At 33.5% G+C, this 17433-nt stretch overlaps 2 protein-coding genes across 2 annotated transcripts; one reads left to right on the top strand and one right to left on the bottom strand.

The window, feature by feature from the left end:
• Nucleotides 1-1554: 1554 nt before the first annotated feature.
• LOC105136390 (Transducin/WD40 repeat-like superfamily protein) lies at nt 1555-7070 on the top strand. Its single transcript, XM_011041702.1, has 7 exons — nt 1555-2125; nt 3123-3258; nt 3494-3575; nt 4391-4566; nt 5733-5870; nt 5942-6081; nt 6500-7070. Exons 1-7 carry the CDS (start codon nt 2008-2010, stop codon nt 6760-6762), a joined length of 1053 nt encoding a protein of 350 aa, XP_011040004.1. The 5' UTR covers nt 1555-2007; the 3' UTR covers nt 6763-7070.
• A 4427-nt stretch (nt 7071-11497) lies between these two features.
• LOC105136389 (uncharacterized) lies at nt 11498-16955 on the bottom strand. Its single transcript, XM_011041701.1, has 7 exons — nt 16231-16955; nt 15812-16122; nt 14848-15579; nt 14336-14464; nt 13529-13732; nt 12396-12596; nt 11498-12005 (listed from the first exon to the last, which is right to left on the bottom strand). Exons 1-7 carry the CDS (start codon nt 16508-16510, stop codon nt 11883-11885), a joined length of 1980 nt encoding a protein of 659 aa, XP_011040003.1. The 5' UTR covers nt 16511-16955; the 3' UTR covers nt 11498-11882.
• Between the last annotated feature and the right edge of the window lie 478 nt (nt 16956-17433).

Raw genomic sequence — 17433 nt, 5'->3', positions numbered from 1 at the left:
TGATCCAATATTGGTTTTTTTTTTGCTGTGGTATACTCTAAAAGACTTGGGCATTTTAATGTAGCAATAAATAGTGAAATGCTAAGGTCTTTTTTATTTTGATCCTAAACAATTTCGAGGATTTTTATTATTATTATTTAAGAAAAATATTATACTTTATTATTTTTTCAACTACATTTTTCAACATTGAGTTTACTTGGTATAAGATTTTATAATTTATTTTAATTTGTTATCTATAAAGTTATCTTAGTTATGGCCTAAATCATAAGTTTTATAGGTTAACCATGTTGAATTTAGTCATTTTTTAATTAATTTTTTTTTAACTTCATTCTTTAATAAAGGATTGATTAAGAATTAGATTTTATAATTATTTGCTTATTTTTTTATTTAGGGTTATCACGATCTTTTAGTGTCACGAATTTTGCATATTAACCAAATTGATTAGGTTAATTGAGAATTGAATATTTTATCCTTTTTAATTGAATATGTTTTTTTCAATTTCATTCTTCAACATTGATTTGATTGAGAATTGAACTTTATATTTTTATTTTATTTTCTTTCTATAGAGTTATCTTAGTCTTCTAACCCAATTGACTCAAGTTATTTTTTATTTTTTATTTTGTAAAATTTGTATCCTTCTATATTGAGTTGATTGGCAATTGAGATTCATAACTTTTCACTTGTTTTCTATGAATTGTCACAATCTTATAACTCACATGGCAGGTTAAGCTAGATGACTCGATTTGTTTTTTCAATCTTATCCTTTAATATTTGATTTGCTCTATGAAGTTATTTTCGTGTCACAACCAGAATTATAAATTTGTTTAGATGACTTGAAGAGTTTTTTGTGTTTCTCTAATTAATTTTTTTTTAATTTCATCATTCAATATTGAGTTGATTGAGAAATGAGCTTCATAATTTATTTTGATTTACTTTCTATATTTTTCCCAATTTCATGGCCTAAGTATAACAGGTTTACCCGAGTTGACTCAATTTATTTTTTAGTTAATTTTTTTTAATTTTATTATTTAATATTGAATTGATTGAGTATTAATTTAATAATTTTTTATTTTCTTTCTATAAAATTAATATAATTTCATAACCTAGATAACAAATTTAACAGATTAACTCGAATTGATTCAAGTTTATCTAATATATTGTCATTTTAATATTTACAAAAATAAGTTATCTTGATTTTTTTTCAAACAAATATCTTTAAACATATAAATTCAACTAGATTATATCATATCAATTTTAAATTTTTTTCTATTAAAAAATATATTGACAATAATTGAATAATTTTTTATCTTAAAAAAAATAAAGAAATCCGATACTGCAGCCTAGCCATGGCAATGATATATAGTAAACAACATGATGATTTGGAAATGTACATGACAACATGGTAGTAAAGTAGTTGAGGGTAAAAAAGGTAATACCATTTTAATTTATCAAATTAATTTTAGTTAACGTTTTTACTTTAATTCATATTATTTATAAATTAAAAAAAAAATACAAACATCGGAAAAATAGAAGAAGAGAAAAGTAAAGGGGGATACCAGCCCTATAAATCCAGTACCCAATCTCATTTAAGACTTCTGCGATTAGCCCTCACAGAGCAGTTACTCTCTATCTTATTTATTTATTTTTAAATTTTCATTTCATTTCTTTTTCCTCTTTTTTGATGTGTTCGTAAAATTAATTTTTCATAGAAAACATTTTACATAGCCTAAGCAAGAGTAAATCATAGCTTAAGCCAGCAACATCCTCTACATTCTACACTATGGGGAGAGAAGGAGATTAATTTTGACATCATATTATGTTGTGTGGTTGAACAGGTGAATTGGGTTTTGTGTAAGTGCTTTGGTTGTGTATAAAAGAAAAAATAAATGAATAAAGAGTAAAGCATTTTTCTTTTTTGGGTTGGGTTCTTGGAATTGTTGATCCATAAGGGATTTTGGGGTTTGTTGAATTTGTGCTGTTGTTGTTGTTGTTGTTTGAGAGGGAACAATGGACAAGAAGAAGGTGGCAGTGCCATTAGTGTGCCATGGACATTCACGTCCTGTTGTGGATTTGTTTTACAGTCCTGTCACTCCTGATGGCTTCTTTCTCATCAGTGCTAGCAAGGGTATGCCTGCTCTCTCTCTCTTTCTTTTTACGGTTATCTGTTGTTTTAAACGGTGGATTTTATCCATTTTCATTTGGGCATCTGTTGTTAACTGTGATTTTGGATTCCATTGAGCAATTGGATTTCCTTTGCATTGTCATTTAGTCGTTACTCATCAAGTTTATCGGTTCATTTCTGTTACCTATGGCTTGGTTGATAGCTTGGTCTAGCTTTTGTTGACTGGTGTTAACCCTGAATTTGATTGCAGTCGAATTTATTTTTAGATAGTCAATTAGTGATCTTTTGTTATTTCAGACTGGGAACCCATATGTCAACGCTGATTATGTTATTATCTGTTTAACCTAGAATTTGGATCCCATATGTAATTCTGAATCGGGTTTTCTTCTGCCTGTTTCCATGTTTCACCTGTGGACATTTTGATTAAAGTAACTGCAAGTTTAGTTGTAAATCAGGCATTCTTCAACTGTCTTGTTATTTGGAAATGTAGCTTCAATTTACTTACATGGTTACTTAAGGGTAAAAGCTTGTTCCAACGTTAGAAGACACAGGTGGATTATTATCCGAATAATTATTAGGAAAGCAGTTGTTTAGAGAGAAAATATCAGGGCAACATTGTTAGTGATCAACTTTTTTCCAAGTGTAAATTAGGTGTCAATTTATTCTTGAATCAGGTTTTAGATCTGCAAATTTCCCTGTTTAAAAGAAAATGAAAATGAAAGAAGTTCCTTTCTCTTATTTTCTATGGCAACAAATGATCAAATAGTCATTATTTTCATTCCTTGCTGCACCACTTCTTCCAAATGCAAGATAACCTGAAAGGTTTGTGGATCATTTTGTCAACTCCTTGTGCAAATGTGGACTTAGTCATGAAAAAACTGAATTAGGATTTGTATGATGGCCGATTAGTCAAATGTTAACTGAAAATCAGAGTTGAACCTCTATTCTTCAGGACTTTGTAATTCCTCACTTCAGAATAATATTATCCTTTGAAATTCAGATTCGAGTCCAATGTTGAGAAATGGGGAGACTGGTGATTGGATTGGAACATTTGAGGGGCACAAGGGTGCAGTGTGGAGTTGCTGCCTGGACACTAGTGCTTTGCGTGCAGCATCTGGCTCTGCCGATTTTTCTGCGTATGTTATTAGAGTCCCTTCCTTTTATATTTTGAAATTCATGAATATTTATTAATTTTTCAATTCTTTTCAAGAGACCCGTGTACTGCTCTATTAAGACAATTTTCTTTAAGACCCTCTCTCTCTCTCTCACTTGCACCCATGGTTGCTAGTGCAAAGATGTTGCACGATCAACAAATTATGAACTCAATAAATTTAGAGAGTTTCTATAATATGTCTGGTGTATTGTTTGCAGAAAATTGTGGGATGCATTGACAGGGGATGAATTACACTCTTTTGAGCAGAAGCATATTGTTCGAGCATGCACATTTTCAGAGGTAGAATTGAATTTACCTTTTCTATTCTATTACTTTCTTATTCCTTGAGTCTGTTCTTGTTTGTTTTTTATAGTTCTTTAAATGTCCATAGTCTTCACATTTAAAGACAGTGACCTGCTTATCAATGTTAGAGGAGTCAACATATGATTGATCCATCTAAGAAGATGCTTAAACCAAATTCAAAATGATTGTAGCAGTTATAACAATGTTGTTTTCTGCTATTTGCTTGAAAGTGCCTTCAAAAGTTTTAATGGTGTCTCAATGGCTGTTAAAGTTATTTGACTAAGCAGATTGTTTATACATTGATTTACGTAGTTTTGGTTCTCTGCAAATACAAACTCAATCTAGTTTGAATTGGGTTTCTTTCCAGATGCTATGAGCCTGGGCTTGTTCTAGGTGTGTGCCCTTTTTTTTTTTTCTTCCTGTATTTTGGCGCACCAAAGTTCAAAGAAGTTTTAATTTGAGATGGATTATAAGTAGGCGGGCTATAGTTTTGGTGTCTGTCGATTGCTTTCTAGGTAACCTTAGATTTTTTTCAGCTGGATCTCTTTTCCTCCTTTGTATTTTTATACCATCCTTTTGATTTTGCTTTTTACATCCTTTCTGTTGATTTTTTCTTTGGAAAATTATTATTTGGTTCTAGGTTCGTATAATCTGATCCCTGTGTATTATTTGCATTACTTAAGTTAATTACGTGGGTTCGTTTAAATATTAATAAAAAAAATAGTATTGGTTGAAATATATTTATCTGTTTCTGTGGCATTTTCCTTTGTGTCTAGGGTGCACATGCAATATCTGACTTGTTCTTTGTGCAGGATACACACCTTCTACTTACTGGTGGGGTTGAAAAAATTCTTCGTATATTTGACTTGAATCGTCCAGATGCACCCCCAAGAGAAGTTGACAACTCACCAGGTTCAATCAGAACTGTTGCATGGCTTCACAGTGATCAGACCATATTAAGTTCTTGTACTGATATTGGTGGTGTGAGGTATGACCAGTATCAAGTCTGATTCCATATGATGTCATATAATTACCTGCTTTCATTTGTGTTTGCTCCTTGCTGTTTGACTGGCTGGACCAGGGTATTATCTCTTGTTATATCTGAGATTCTGTCATTGTGAAGTATCAAAATACAGTCTGTGTCATTAAGCTTAGTTTTTCTAAAGACAGGACATGTGAATACAAGCTTGTCTTATCCTACAGCAGGTAATTGTAAATGCATTAAGCTTATCTGATTTTTTATTTTTTATTTTTTTTAGCAATAAAATCTTTAATGAAACTTGTTTTACACTATTTAGCTCAAAATATAGAGCTGTATAGTCATATACTCTTAAATAATAAGCATGATAGCAAATAGAAATTTTTGGGGGGTATATGCGAACTAAACTTAATTTGATGAGTTATCCAATTCTCTTACATGCTAATGCATTTGTATGCATTTCTGTGTTATTAGAAAGTGATCAAATGATAAGAATTTGTCGGCTTTGATCAGAGACTGTTCCAGTAAAGTTGGTCAGAGCTGGTCTCCCAATAAATTACCAGTATCTCACTCACTAATAATAGACACTAGATTCAATCTTGAACTAAACTTAATTTGATGAGTTATACAATTCTCGTACATGCGAATGCATTTGTATGCATTTCTGTGCTATTAGAAAGTGATCAAATGATAAGAATTTGTGGGCTTTGATCAGAGGCTTTTCCAGTAAAGTTATTCGGAGATGGTCTCCCAATAAATTACCTGTATCATGCTCACTAATAATAGACACTAGATTCAGCACTTAGGCAACCGCAAGATGCTATCCCGTGCTGTTAGATGTACTAATTGGTTGCTGTAGCAATGCCTTGATTTAGAGTTATTTCCATCTGTACTCTGTAGGCTTAGTTTTGGTTCTGGTATTCTCATTATCATACTTGAAGGAAAAATATTTCAATATAGTGCTTGGTTTCACCTTGAACAGTCTATTGGAAAGCGTGCCTTTTCTTTTTATCTATTGGTGCAGATCCTCATCATCTTTATCACCAACATCATGGAAGGAAGAACAGTTACTCAATTGTTTTTCTTCTTTTCCTTTTCAGTTATTAGCCAGAAGTCTTTCATCAACTCATCATTGTATCTTGATTCTTCTTTTAATTTGATATCTGACTGTATAGGTTATGGGATGTCCGAAGTGGCAAAATTGTTCAAACTCTTGAAACAAAGTCACCTGTAACAAGTGCTGAAGTGAGTCGGGATGGTCGCTATATAACTACTGCTGATGGATCTACAGTTAAATTTTGGGATGCAAATCAGTAAGTTGTGATTTGGATTCTTTCCTTTTCGTAGGCATTCCCTTCTAACATTTCTTCCTTTCGTTTTCCAGCTTTGGATTGGTGAAAAGCTATGACATGCCATGCAATGTGGAATCAGCTTCATTGGAACCAAAATTTGGTAATAAGTTTGTTGCTGGGGGAGAAGATATGTGGATCCATGTCTTTGATTTCCACACAGGAGAACAGATCGGTATGTGCAACTGCTATGGCTTCTTTTTGGGGGAAAAAATCAACTTCTAAACACAAAAAGTTGGTGATTAGCATCTTTGTGCTGTATATTCTTGTTGAATGGGCAATTTAGAGTTTAAAAACAATGGTCCATGAAACTCTTATGTCAAAATTTTGTCTATTTTCTTTAATGTGAGTTATGCATGGAGGTGCAACTCGCTGCAGTTTAGCTATCAGAATATCTTCTGTGTACCACCAATTCTATGGGCTGCGTGTTCTTTTGCAAGTCTTCAACCGGATGTGAAAATGATCTATTTGAGCTGAATATATGATTGTTAGAACTATTGGTTGATGGCCCATATATGGCCATATTCTACAGTGATGCTTTGCTGATCTGAAGTTTCAGTTCTAACCATCTTGCATGCGGTATTTATCTGCAGGATGCAACAAGGGTCACCATGGTCCTGTTCATTGTTTGCGATTCTCACCTGGAGGAGAATCTTATGCATCAGGATCCGAAGATGGAACCATCAGAATATGGCAACTGGGCCCTGCAATTCATGATGAGAATGATTCTGTTCCTGGAAACGGACCAACTGGGAAAGTGAAGGTTTCTGCAGACGATATTGCCCAAAAGATCGAGGGCTTTCATATTAGCGGAGAAGGGAAAACTACGGAGAAGGAAAAGGCAACAGATGCCTGACTTGGGCTTCATCTTGTTTCAGGTTTCAACTTGTTTGTGTTCGGTCTCTGCTTTGCATGTGGATGTCGCTTCTTTTGCGTTTGGTCTGCCGTGGAAATAAAATGGACTTGGAAAGAAAGAACAAAGACGAGTAGAAAATTCTGCCTGCCTTGCCTTGTTGGGAAATCCTTCTTTTGTGAACCTAGCCAGCCACGTTTAGGTTTTTTTTTTTTTTTTTTTTTGTTTAATGATTTGTAGAACTTCAAGAAAAGGACGATACGGTTGCTAAATATTACAATAGGTTTTGTTATATTGATTATCGAATTCATACAAGCTTTTTTGCATCGAGCACGTCATGCATTTAGAATTCATGATATTTATTTATAAATATAAATGGAGAGGAGAGAATGGCTCATAAGATGATCTGCTGATTGTGACCTGCAAAGTTTCATGAAACATTAAATGGAGATGGAATGGAATTTCCCAAGTCTTCCACGTAGTTGTGATGAGATATATTTTGATATATGGACTAGGTACAGATGAAATCTGCTAAGCGCACAATTCACAATTCCATTTCTGCTGCAATTTAACGAGCAAAAAAAAAACATTTTATTACAATTTTTGTTCTAATTAAGCACATGGATATATAGTTTAAAAATTTAAAAACAAAAATGGCTAACCATAAATGTAATTTCTAGATGTAAGATTGAGCATGCTCGGAATAGATGTAAGATATAACAAATCATCAAACAACATATATATATATATGAAAATCATTAAACATTATTGAAATTAACTCAATCAATCAAATCTTTATTTAATTTTTCTAAATCTAGAATTATAATCTTTATATTAATTATATTCTGGTCTTTAATTTATAAAATATATTTTAATTAAGTAATTCTTAATTAAATTATCCATGCTTAATTTCTAACTAATATTTTTTAATATAAATGACCCAATATATTAGTTTAAATATAAATTTTAATTCTATATAATTAAATAAATTCAACAATTTAATATATTATCAATTCAATAATTGATTAATTTATATTTGAAGATAAAGTGCATTGTCTAGCAACATGTTATGATCCCTAAAATATTATAAAGTCATTACTAGTTTGATGATGCGAGTTTTGTGGTCACGCAACTCACAATCAAGATTGAGATTTAATCTCATGAAGCTGAAAAATATATAATAGAAGTGTAACACAATAGAAACTTGTATCAAAGTATCAATACTATTGGAATTAAATCGAATAACGTCACAAAACCGGCTAATCTTTAATAAGTTAGATTCAGTTCGTTCAAGAACCAAAGAATGCAAAAACCTCTCATACACATTAAACTGAAAAGTTCGGAAGTATTATTCATCAAAAGTCCTAAAATTTAGGCTTTACATGTGTTTAAATGGTTTTAAAAAATTAATCCTAATGTATCTACCATTGTGGGCTGAATTGATTCACTTACAAAAACTGACCCAAAATCTTTACTTGCAAGTCCAAACCCTTATCCAATATGTTGTATATAATAGAAAGAAAAACAAGATAAAATATATTAATTCCCTAGTTTAAATAAATCTTAGTCAAGATTTACCTTCCTAAATATTCTAGGATTGCTTAATCAACTTTTAAAGTCTTTTAGATGCTATAAAACCATATATGAATAGGAATTTAATTGTTGAAGTCTTCTTTCTTTATAAGACTAAGATTTCCTTTCAGAACATGAAAAATAATTTAGAAATCAATTTCCCTTTAGCCCCATATCACTTTCATTCCTTGATTATGAGAATCAAATCTTTAGCACTAAACAATCCTTTTAAGTTTAGGATTCAAATACGATAGCCCCCTTTAGTTTATTTGCATGACTAGGAAACTTTCTCTTTTGTTGCTAAATATTATCCTAAATAATAAGGACAATAATAAATGAATTTTCCTTTTAATTATAGAATAATATTTTATTGATCCTTGTAAGAAAAGAATCTCAACATCTTAATTAGTCCAAACCAACTTTAGATCTCATGTATTCCAAACTCATACTCATTAATATAATTTAAATCAGACTTGATACAAACTTCTAACAAACCTATTTTATTGCCCAAATTAGACCTATGCATGGGCTAACCTAATTTGATCGAATGAACCATCAAAGAGATTAGACCGAACTCATCATTATATACAAACCAAGGCTAACTCAAACTATCTCATGCTAAAAGCTCATCATGACCGTATAAAATATAAGCTAAATTCCAAGTGATCTCCTTCTCAAATCCAAGCATAAAATCAAAGGCTTTTAATGAGAAATTCATAGCTGAATTATATCATTTTCTCTCTCTTTAAAAAGATTCATCCTCGAATCTTTAATAAGATTAATAGTTGTTTCATAAACCTGTTGTTTAAGCCTTCAAAATTCTCTTCTTGCTAACACTTGTCTCCAATAACATTGTATGGACATAATGGTTGATAAAGATTTCAAATAAGTACATCTTACTAATCACTTTATACACATACTTTTTAATAATAATCATGACTGCTTTCTTTTATCTTTCATGCTTGCAGCGTTGTTCCTCCTTTTTTTATCAAAGTTTGAAGGTCATGGAATAATCTTCTACAATTATCAACTTCTCGTTTTAAAACCCCTACATCAAGCTTTAGTTTTTTCAATTATTGTTTTGGAATCCTCCTTTGTTCTCTCTCCCTTGTTGAATACATGACAGATTTAAAAACACAATCAATCAAGAATAACGTAAAAAGAAAATATTCTAACTGAAACTAATTTGAAACAAGATCAAACCCGAAACAAAGAAAAATTGACATGGAAGACAAACAAAAATTCAAGAAATAAAAGAATGTGACTTGATTTCATAACCTAGCTTTGATATCAACTAATGTGAATCTCGTGATTTCATGGTCACACAACTCACAATTAATATTGAGATTTGATCCCAGAAAGTCAAAAAATGTCTGATAAAAGTGTGACACAATCGAATGACGTTACAAAGCTAATTAATCTTTAATAAGTCAGATTCAGTTTGTTCAAAATCAAAGAATGCAAGAATTTTTACGAGTTTTGTTTCATTTTTCATGAGGTTATCACAATCTAAAAAAAACATCTTATTATTGGGTTAGTATTTTATTTTGAAATCATTTATTTTTGTTATTATATAGTTAAATAAAAAATAATTTAAAAAAAAAAACAAATTATAATCCTGGTGAAATCTATAACTCAATTCATAGGTTTAGCGTGCTAGTCTAACTTACTCGATTCACAGGTTTAACAAGTTTACCCATTGATATGATATGTTTTTTTGGTTGTCTTCTAATTGTTTTTAATTTACTTTTTTTTAATTTTATGTCTAATAATGAATTGGTTGGGAAATGGACTGCATTATTGATTTTTGTTTGCTTTCTAGGGATAATTATCTCAAACAAGTGTTTATTTTTAGATTAGTACTTAATTCTGAGAATATCTATTTTTATCATATAATTAAATAAAAAATTTTATAAAAAAATTATTAAACCTAACAATAAAAAAATTTATAAAAAAATTATTAAACCTAACAGAGTTTATGACCCGAGTCGCGAGGAGATAAAATAGATCCAATTTGTCATTATCTTAATATTTTTAAAAAAATTATCATCTTAAATTTTTTTTAAAAACTATGTCATGTACCATGATTAATGTTTTCTTTGGACCTATAAAATCGATCGATTCAAGTCAAGTTAAATTTCACATGATTTAATTAAAAACTTAAATTAGAAAAAAAAGTTCATTGGAAGGCTTTAAACTTAACCTATTTAATAAGGTTTAATAAAATTGTTAAAAAATTCTCTTTGCTCTTAATGTTTGTTTTATATTTAAAAAAATAGCTCAACCCAAAGTGATGACCATATATTAGTGATTATCCAAATTGTGTGCATTTTCATTGCTAAAACCTGAGATTTTCCAGTAGAAAATCTTTCTTGAAATCTCAACGATTTACAAACGATGTGTAGAACACCGTCAATACCTACATGATCCCCTCACCATTTCTCCACTTCCTAATCCTTCACTCAATATCTCAACGGCCCATTTGATCTGATTCAGCAAAGAATCCAAACCCCTGACCCTTTTTGATTGGGCCTTCTTTAATCATTCAAAATGATTGCCCATTTTCCCTCAAAGGTAGAGGCTATGGCTTCGCTAAATGAGTCAGGCATTAGAACAATTGAGAATTCAGTGTACTGATTGATCTAGGAATTAAGAGGAGAGTGGAGACTTGCTTTTTTTGGCTTTCAAATAGGGGGAGATAAATGGGGTTGCATCGATGAGAAAGCTTGTGAATTGATGCTGTGGATTTTGGGTAATCACCGTTTCCAGGCAAGGTTTATCTAGATGAACTTCCAAATTCATTCTTAATTCCATCATATTATTATTTTAGACCAAGTAGATTTGATGTTACATTTTGACAAGTAAAATATAATTTTTTCCTCAAATGGTATGGTCATGAACAAAGATACAAGGCTGATTTAAAAACATTAAAAAAATAAATAAATAATTCGGCTTTGGGTCCCTAAAATTCAAGGAGAAAATGAGGAAGGTGGTGGTAAAATTTTCGTTAATTCAATAACAAAATTGTAATGCTCCAGTAATTAATTAAAATATAATAAAAGTATAGTAAATATTTCAAACCATTTTGTTGATGGTGATGTAAATTTTAACTGATAAATATTGAAAGATTTCCCATCCAGGTTTGCTAGAGGCCAATCGATGCGTGCAAGAGTCGAGAATAGTAATTATCTGAAAAACAGGCACAGCCAATTAAGTTACTTTTGAAGCATACACTCTCGGAGGCATGCATTCCACTCAGATACATGTACAAATATGAGCTATTTCCCACTCCCTTTAAGAGAAAACAGCAGTAACTGTTCGAACAAGCTTTAGCTAACTAATTAGACCTGGCCGAGGAAAATTAAAAACAGAAATAAAAAAAAAATTAGAAATGAAGGAAGAGCTATTACAAAATAGAAATCAAAAATACCCAAAAAGAGGAAGACATTAGTCACCCTCCTGGGTAAATTGCTTAGGAAAGAAGGGTGTAGAAGAAAGGGGAAGAGGAACCCTACATGCCTATATGGATAAATGGAAAAGAAAAAGGTATTCTATTGGTTTTCCAAGTCTGGTTCAACCAAGAGTCTGCTTATGAACGGTGTTATAGCTGCCAGTAATGCCTTGGGGCACTCTTCATGTGGAAGATGGCCGCATCCAGATATAGCAACCAGTCTCTGCATAGAAAAAAACCCACAGCAAAAATCAACTGATTGATAAAAATCCTAGTTTTTGTTTCCTTAAGTAACTTCTCCTCTTGAATCCCCTTTTATAGAACCAATATCCATTTTTAAATAGGATCCTAGAAAGGAAGTAGTTTGCTTCAGTTTTTACATATGAAATCATGGTTGGTTATATCTATCATGTATAAAAAATCTTTCTTTCCCGTTTTCTTGGTGGTTCACATTAAACGACTGGAATTTGGATTTCTGACCACAACGTATTTACGGCAGCTAATTAGCAATATGGCAACTGAATTTCCCAACCTTGGTTAGTTCAATGATGCTGCATGAGAAATTTCATTATGTCCAATCCAAGATTCTAGTAGAGAACAGAGAGGCACTCACAGAATTTACAAGTTTTGAAGCCATGGCTTGAGAAGATTTAAGTGGAACGAGGGCATCTTCAGCACCTGCAATGACTAACACTGGCATGCCTTCTACAGCCTTCAACAACGATGTAGAATTTTGCGGTGAAAGGACTGTCTCACTCGAAAGTTTGCCTATCTCATGGACTGCTTCATCCCAACCTTCAACGCATAATTGTGCCTGATTCCGCACCATGTCAGCCAAGCCAATATCAAGGTTGACATATTAGACTATCATAATTACTGGATAACAAAATACATGTGTCTTTTCTTTCATGCACAACTACTCATTAGAAACAAATTAAGCTTTTCACTTGAATACACAACTACAGCCATTACTCGAGAATGAAAAAAAAACAGATCAAACATAATGAGCACTAGGAAATGAATTACTGATGTGCATCATAGATTTATTTGATTAGATAATCAGGATTAGTGCTTGTGGCATATACAGGGGAATTTGGCTGGAATTATTGCCATTGTATTCATACCTTCCCCGGAACATTATACCCACTTCATCAATAAGAAACAATTCCCTCAGAAAAAGTATTGTGTAGATTACTATATTTCTTAATCCATTGTGGTCCAAGCGCATGAATGTCTCACCATTTAATGGAAAATTAATCTTAGCCACACCAAATCAAATCATGTGCATACAGAAGAAAGGTATGTATTTCTTAACATGTATCTTCTATTCTTGTGAAACTAATAAAAAGTAAAGTGCCTTTTCCATCAATTTACTTCCATTTCCTAATATATTTTCCATGTAGAGCTTCACGGACAACCAACACCAATTTGGCATCAAACCCTCAAGGTGTTACCCAGCCTTTAAGCAGCAATACAGTCTGCCGGAGAAAAAGTATTGTGTAGGTTACTATATTTCTCTATCCATTGTGTTCCAAGTGCATGAATTTCTCACCCTTTAATGGCTTACAAAATTAGATTAGATGAAAAGCAGCCAAAACACAACATGATGGTAAAATAATAGCGTATAAGGTATAGTATCAGAGAGAGGATTTCTACAATTTTGAATACTTAATGGACAAAGTTATATGCTTCCCAGGTGTGACTCATGACATGAGAGAATAGCCATGCCAGGAGGCATAAACATACCTTATAAAGACTCAAAACCTCTGTTGTTAGCTTGGTAGCATCATACCATGCACGTCTATTCACCACTTGAATAATTTCTGTTCGCAGTAGAGAACGAATCAAGTGTTTTTTCCCAAGAGAAGTGCGTAGAAGTATCCTAGCAAAGGCAGGAACCACTTCTCTAGACAAGCTAACATTTAGCAATACCACCCCTTTAATGGTAACCTGAACAATCCATAAACACACACATAGTGAGAAACATGGGAACCACCATACAAATTTCAGACACTTAACAAAATGCCTGTAATGAGAAAGTTCATGTTTACTGTTGCATATGAAATCAGATGAAATACTCTAGAGTTTTAGTCATACTTCAAAGAATAACTTGATAGTGAGGGATCAAAATTCAACAAACTAGCCATCTGAGATATGCCATCATAACAGGACACATGCATGTTTACAACATCAAATGCATTTTATGCAAAAGTCAAATTTTATAAACCACGGGACAGAGCTTGCTAAAATCATCCATCAAGTTTCTTTTCATCGGAAAAATAAATCCTAAAAATTCTGCAACCTAACTAATCAAGAGGATGTTCTGGTAGCAGAAAAGCACTACCATACTCCCTCATAAAAAATTCCATGACAGAAAATGAGGTACCATCCTTCAAGCAACCACACAACTGGATTACCCTCTTACTCATCATCATCTCAACCATAAAACCAATGAGTAGCAGGAGCATGCATAACATTGCTCAAGTTACTTACTTCCAATATGGTTTTGTATAGAGATGCAGCATCACATTATTTAAATGTTGAAAGACTTACATTGAAAGAATTCATTGATGCTTGAACTCTTTGAACAGCTTTTAAAGCAAGGAAGCCTCCATCATCATGACCGATAAGCACCACTGAAGAAAAACCCATCTCAGAACAGAAAGAAAGAAGCAGGTCAACCTGAAAAACACCAGAGCAGAGTTGAGCTTCAAAAACATAATTACGTATCCAAACAGAGCAGTTAAAGATGAAAAGACAACTTGTCAAAGCAAGACAGAATACGAAGCCATATAACATGCCCAAAGTATGTGAAAATGCTTGTTACGAGCAAACTACACAAATCTACTTGACAGAACAATGAATTAAAAGCTGTAAACGGTGACAGTACATATAGATAGCTAAATGGATACTTCTGCAAGAGAACAAGATTTCATTTGAAAGGGTGCTTCTCATTCCGTTGTTGTTTTTCTCACATAGCATGAAAAGACATCAAATTGTCTCCTGAATCCAAAATGCTTAAAGAACCTTGACTTCATTCTCTATCAACTAACATTGCCGCGTACCTGAGTTTCAAGCTTGTATGGGTTGGGCAGTTCTTTATCCTCCCAATCCTTATGGCGTAGCCGAGAAGTTAACCCCCAACCGGGCCTATCAAAAGCAGCAACTTTACAACCAACCTGCTGACATAACACTCCCATCACATGCCTCCATGAGAAAACTCCCCCTCCAAACCCATGAACTAGAACAATACCTAACTGGCTATTTTCCTCCATGTCTTGACCAGGAATCACAGGTTTCGGTTCATATATTTCATCCTCCTGAACAGCATCTTCTAGGTTGAGAACAGGAATTTCTTCAGATAGAACAGAAGTTGGAGAACTATCCAATAGCGGAGCGTACAGTGAAGAGCTGTTAAATTGATTGCTACAACTCCTATGTAGATGATGCTGGGTTTTTACTACCGAGCTAAATGGCTGCCTTTCAAGTCTTAACCTTCCCGGTGCTAGCTTTGGTGAGCTACAGCTAGAACTAGATTCAAGAGCGGCAGCTGAGTATAAATAACACGGGGGTGCACCAGGAAAGCAGAGCTTGTAGTGGACTGTAAGTCCCCGGCACGTAATGAACAGGCTGTCAATGTCAGCAAGTAATCTGACTGGGAGTTCCCCTTCATCACGAGTTGTTCCGAAAGGCTTGCGCTTCATTTCACTGTCACTTTTTGGGGTTCTTCCTGCTGTGGGAGTGGGAGATCGTGGAACCTTCTGATAGCCCGAGAAGACACTTTTACATGAAAGCACCTGGTAAGTCAATTTAAACAGCAAAAGAGAACATTAAGATTTTAGATTTTATTGAAAATTTCAAAAGCAAATATATGAAACTAACAAGAACAAATTTGTTAACTGGAAACAGAAAACCCAACAATTTTCACTTTCCTTTGGACATATAACTTCATTAAATACTTGATTCAAAACAAGATAAGAGACTACACAACAAACTGGAAAGGGCAAGAAATTCGGCGTGCAACCGTACAGCTTCGGGGTCAGCTCGGTGAAACATAAGCTTTCTCCTTGCTCTGCAGCTAGTTCTATATGCAACCACGGTGTGACCAAGCGCAAAGACCACTGAAGAAAGAAACAAAACAGGCATCCCCCATGACTTCTTCAGATGAAGCTTCTGCCTTGAGATTGAAGAAGTTGAAGCTTCAGCCTCAATTTGAGAATTGACGGTGAAAACACACGTCTTAATCGAAAGAAGCACGATTGAAACAACAGAACATAGTGTCACAGTTCCAAGGTAAGCTCCATGTGATAGTGCTGGTGCATCACACATTGAATAAACACCTGCTCATCATCATCAAACAACACAAATAAAACACAAACTCCATATAACTAATTAATGAATCAATCAGTCAAAAAAAGAAAGCAGCTAATTAAAAAAAAAATACTCACTGATGATGAGGAAAGATCTGATAAGAGAAACGAGCGGGATATCGGTGAAGGAGCTCTTAAAAGAGTATTTACTCAAATGGCTCTTGAATCCATAACACGTCAGGCACGTGAAACTCGACACCAAAAAGAAAGGAACCACCACGTCGCCAATAGCCACAAGCACCGGCATCGATGATACCAAGAGCGACGCTACCATCGCCACCATGAAAATCACCGTCCGCACACACCTCCTCGCCTTCTCCGCCGCCACCCCCCAACATCCTCTCGGCGCCGGCGCCATGACTTCCTCGTCTCTCAAAAGAAACTAATAAAACTTAGTAATCAATTAATTAGGAGATTCTCTATACTGCGAATAAAATATTGCACAGGAAGCCCCAGCCAAGACAAGGTAATGAAGAGGAGAGTTCTGATAAGCCGGCGGTTTACTGGCCATTCCTTGGACGATCAATGTCACCGGAGAGTGGTTATTCTAATCGAAATGGCCAATAGAAAATCCATTTAATCAATAATTTGGCCAGGATTTCAAAGGCATCGAGCGAGATAGAGAGCGAGCGCTCGTTCTTCTTCTTCGGACTTTCTTTTTTGAAATTGAAAGGTCTGCCGTGGTGTTGCTCCTTCTTCTATACCTCCGCCTGGGATTTGTTTTCGAATTCTCCTTTTTTTTATGAGTTTTTTTTCTCTCTCCTCTCTTTCTCGTTCTTCTGTTTCTGTTGTTTCAATCGCTGAATTAATTGATCGATTAATTAAAAGAAAGCGGTAGTCAAAATTAAAAAGGAATATTCTAAAAACGGTAAAAAAAAAAAAAAAAAGATCTATCTCATAATCTGACAAACACCCAACTTCCATGCGAAGCTTTGCTTTTTGTGTTGTTCTTGTGTGGACTCAACTACCCTTCCCTTTTTGTTTCTTCTAATTTCCTTTCCTTCTTCTGTTTCAAATATCTACTTTTGTTGTCGGAATTGCCCTTTGCATCTCTTTGGTGTGCGGTGAAGATTTTCGCCTTTTTTCCTCAATACGACGTTCGGTGAGCATAAGGTTATTTAACTATGCACCATAAAAATTAAAAATTAAAAATTATTTCTATCATTGGAAAATGTAAAGAAATTAAATTTATATTATGTATTTAAATTTCACAATCTTATTGGGTTGAATTGGGTTGAATTGAGACATACTGTTGATCAAGACTTTTTCTGGTGTTCTTTG

The sequence above is a fragment of the Populus euphratica genome, unplaced genomic scaffold (genome assembly GCF_000495115.2).
Source record: "Populus euphratica unplaced genomic scaffold, PopEup_1.0 scaffold174.1, whole genome shotgun sequence".
NCBI lineage: Eukaryota > Viridiplantae > Streptophyta > Magnoliopsida > Malpighiales > Salicaceae > Populus > Populus euphratica.
This window is presented reverse-complemented; position numbering and strand designations above follow the sequence as displayed.

What these genes read in the sequence shown, in the direction of transcription:
- LOC105136390 (XM_011041702.1), top strand. Translation starts at nt 2,008, where the DNA reads ATGGACAAGAAGAAGGTGGCAGTGCCATTAGTGTGCCATGGACATTCA. An exon ending in TCTCATCAGTGCTAGCAAGG is followed by an intron (nt 2,126 to 3,122) that starts GTATGCCTGCTC and finishes TTTGAAATTCAG; the next exon opens with ATTCGAGTCCAATGTTGAGA. An exon ending in GAGCATGCACATTTTCAGAG is followed by an intron (nt 3,576 to 4,390) that starts GTAGAATTGAAT and finishes TTCTTTGTGCAG; the next exon opens with GATACACACCTTCTACTTAC.
- LOC105136389 (XM_011041701.1), bottom strand. Translation starts at nt 16,510, where the DNA reads ATGGCGCCGGCGCCGAGAGGATGTTGGGGGGTGGCGGCGGAGAAGGCG. An exon ending in ACCGAGCTGACCCCGAAGCT is followed by an intron (nt 15,580 to 15,811) that starts GTACGGTTGCAC and finishes TTGACTTACCAG; the next exon opens with GTGCTTTCATGTAAAAGTGT. An exon ending in CTTCAAAACTTGTAAATTCT is followed by an intron (nt 12,006 to 12,395) that starts GTGAGTGCCTCT and finishes TTTTCTATGCAG; the next exon opens with AGACTGGTTGCTATATCTGG.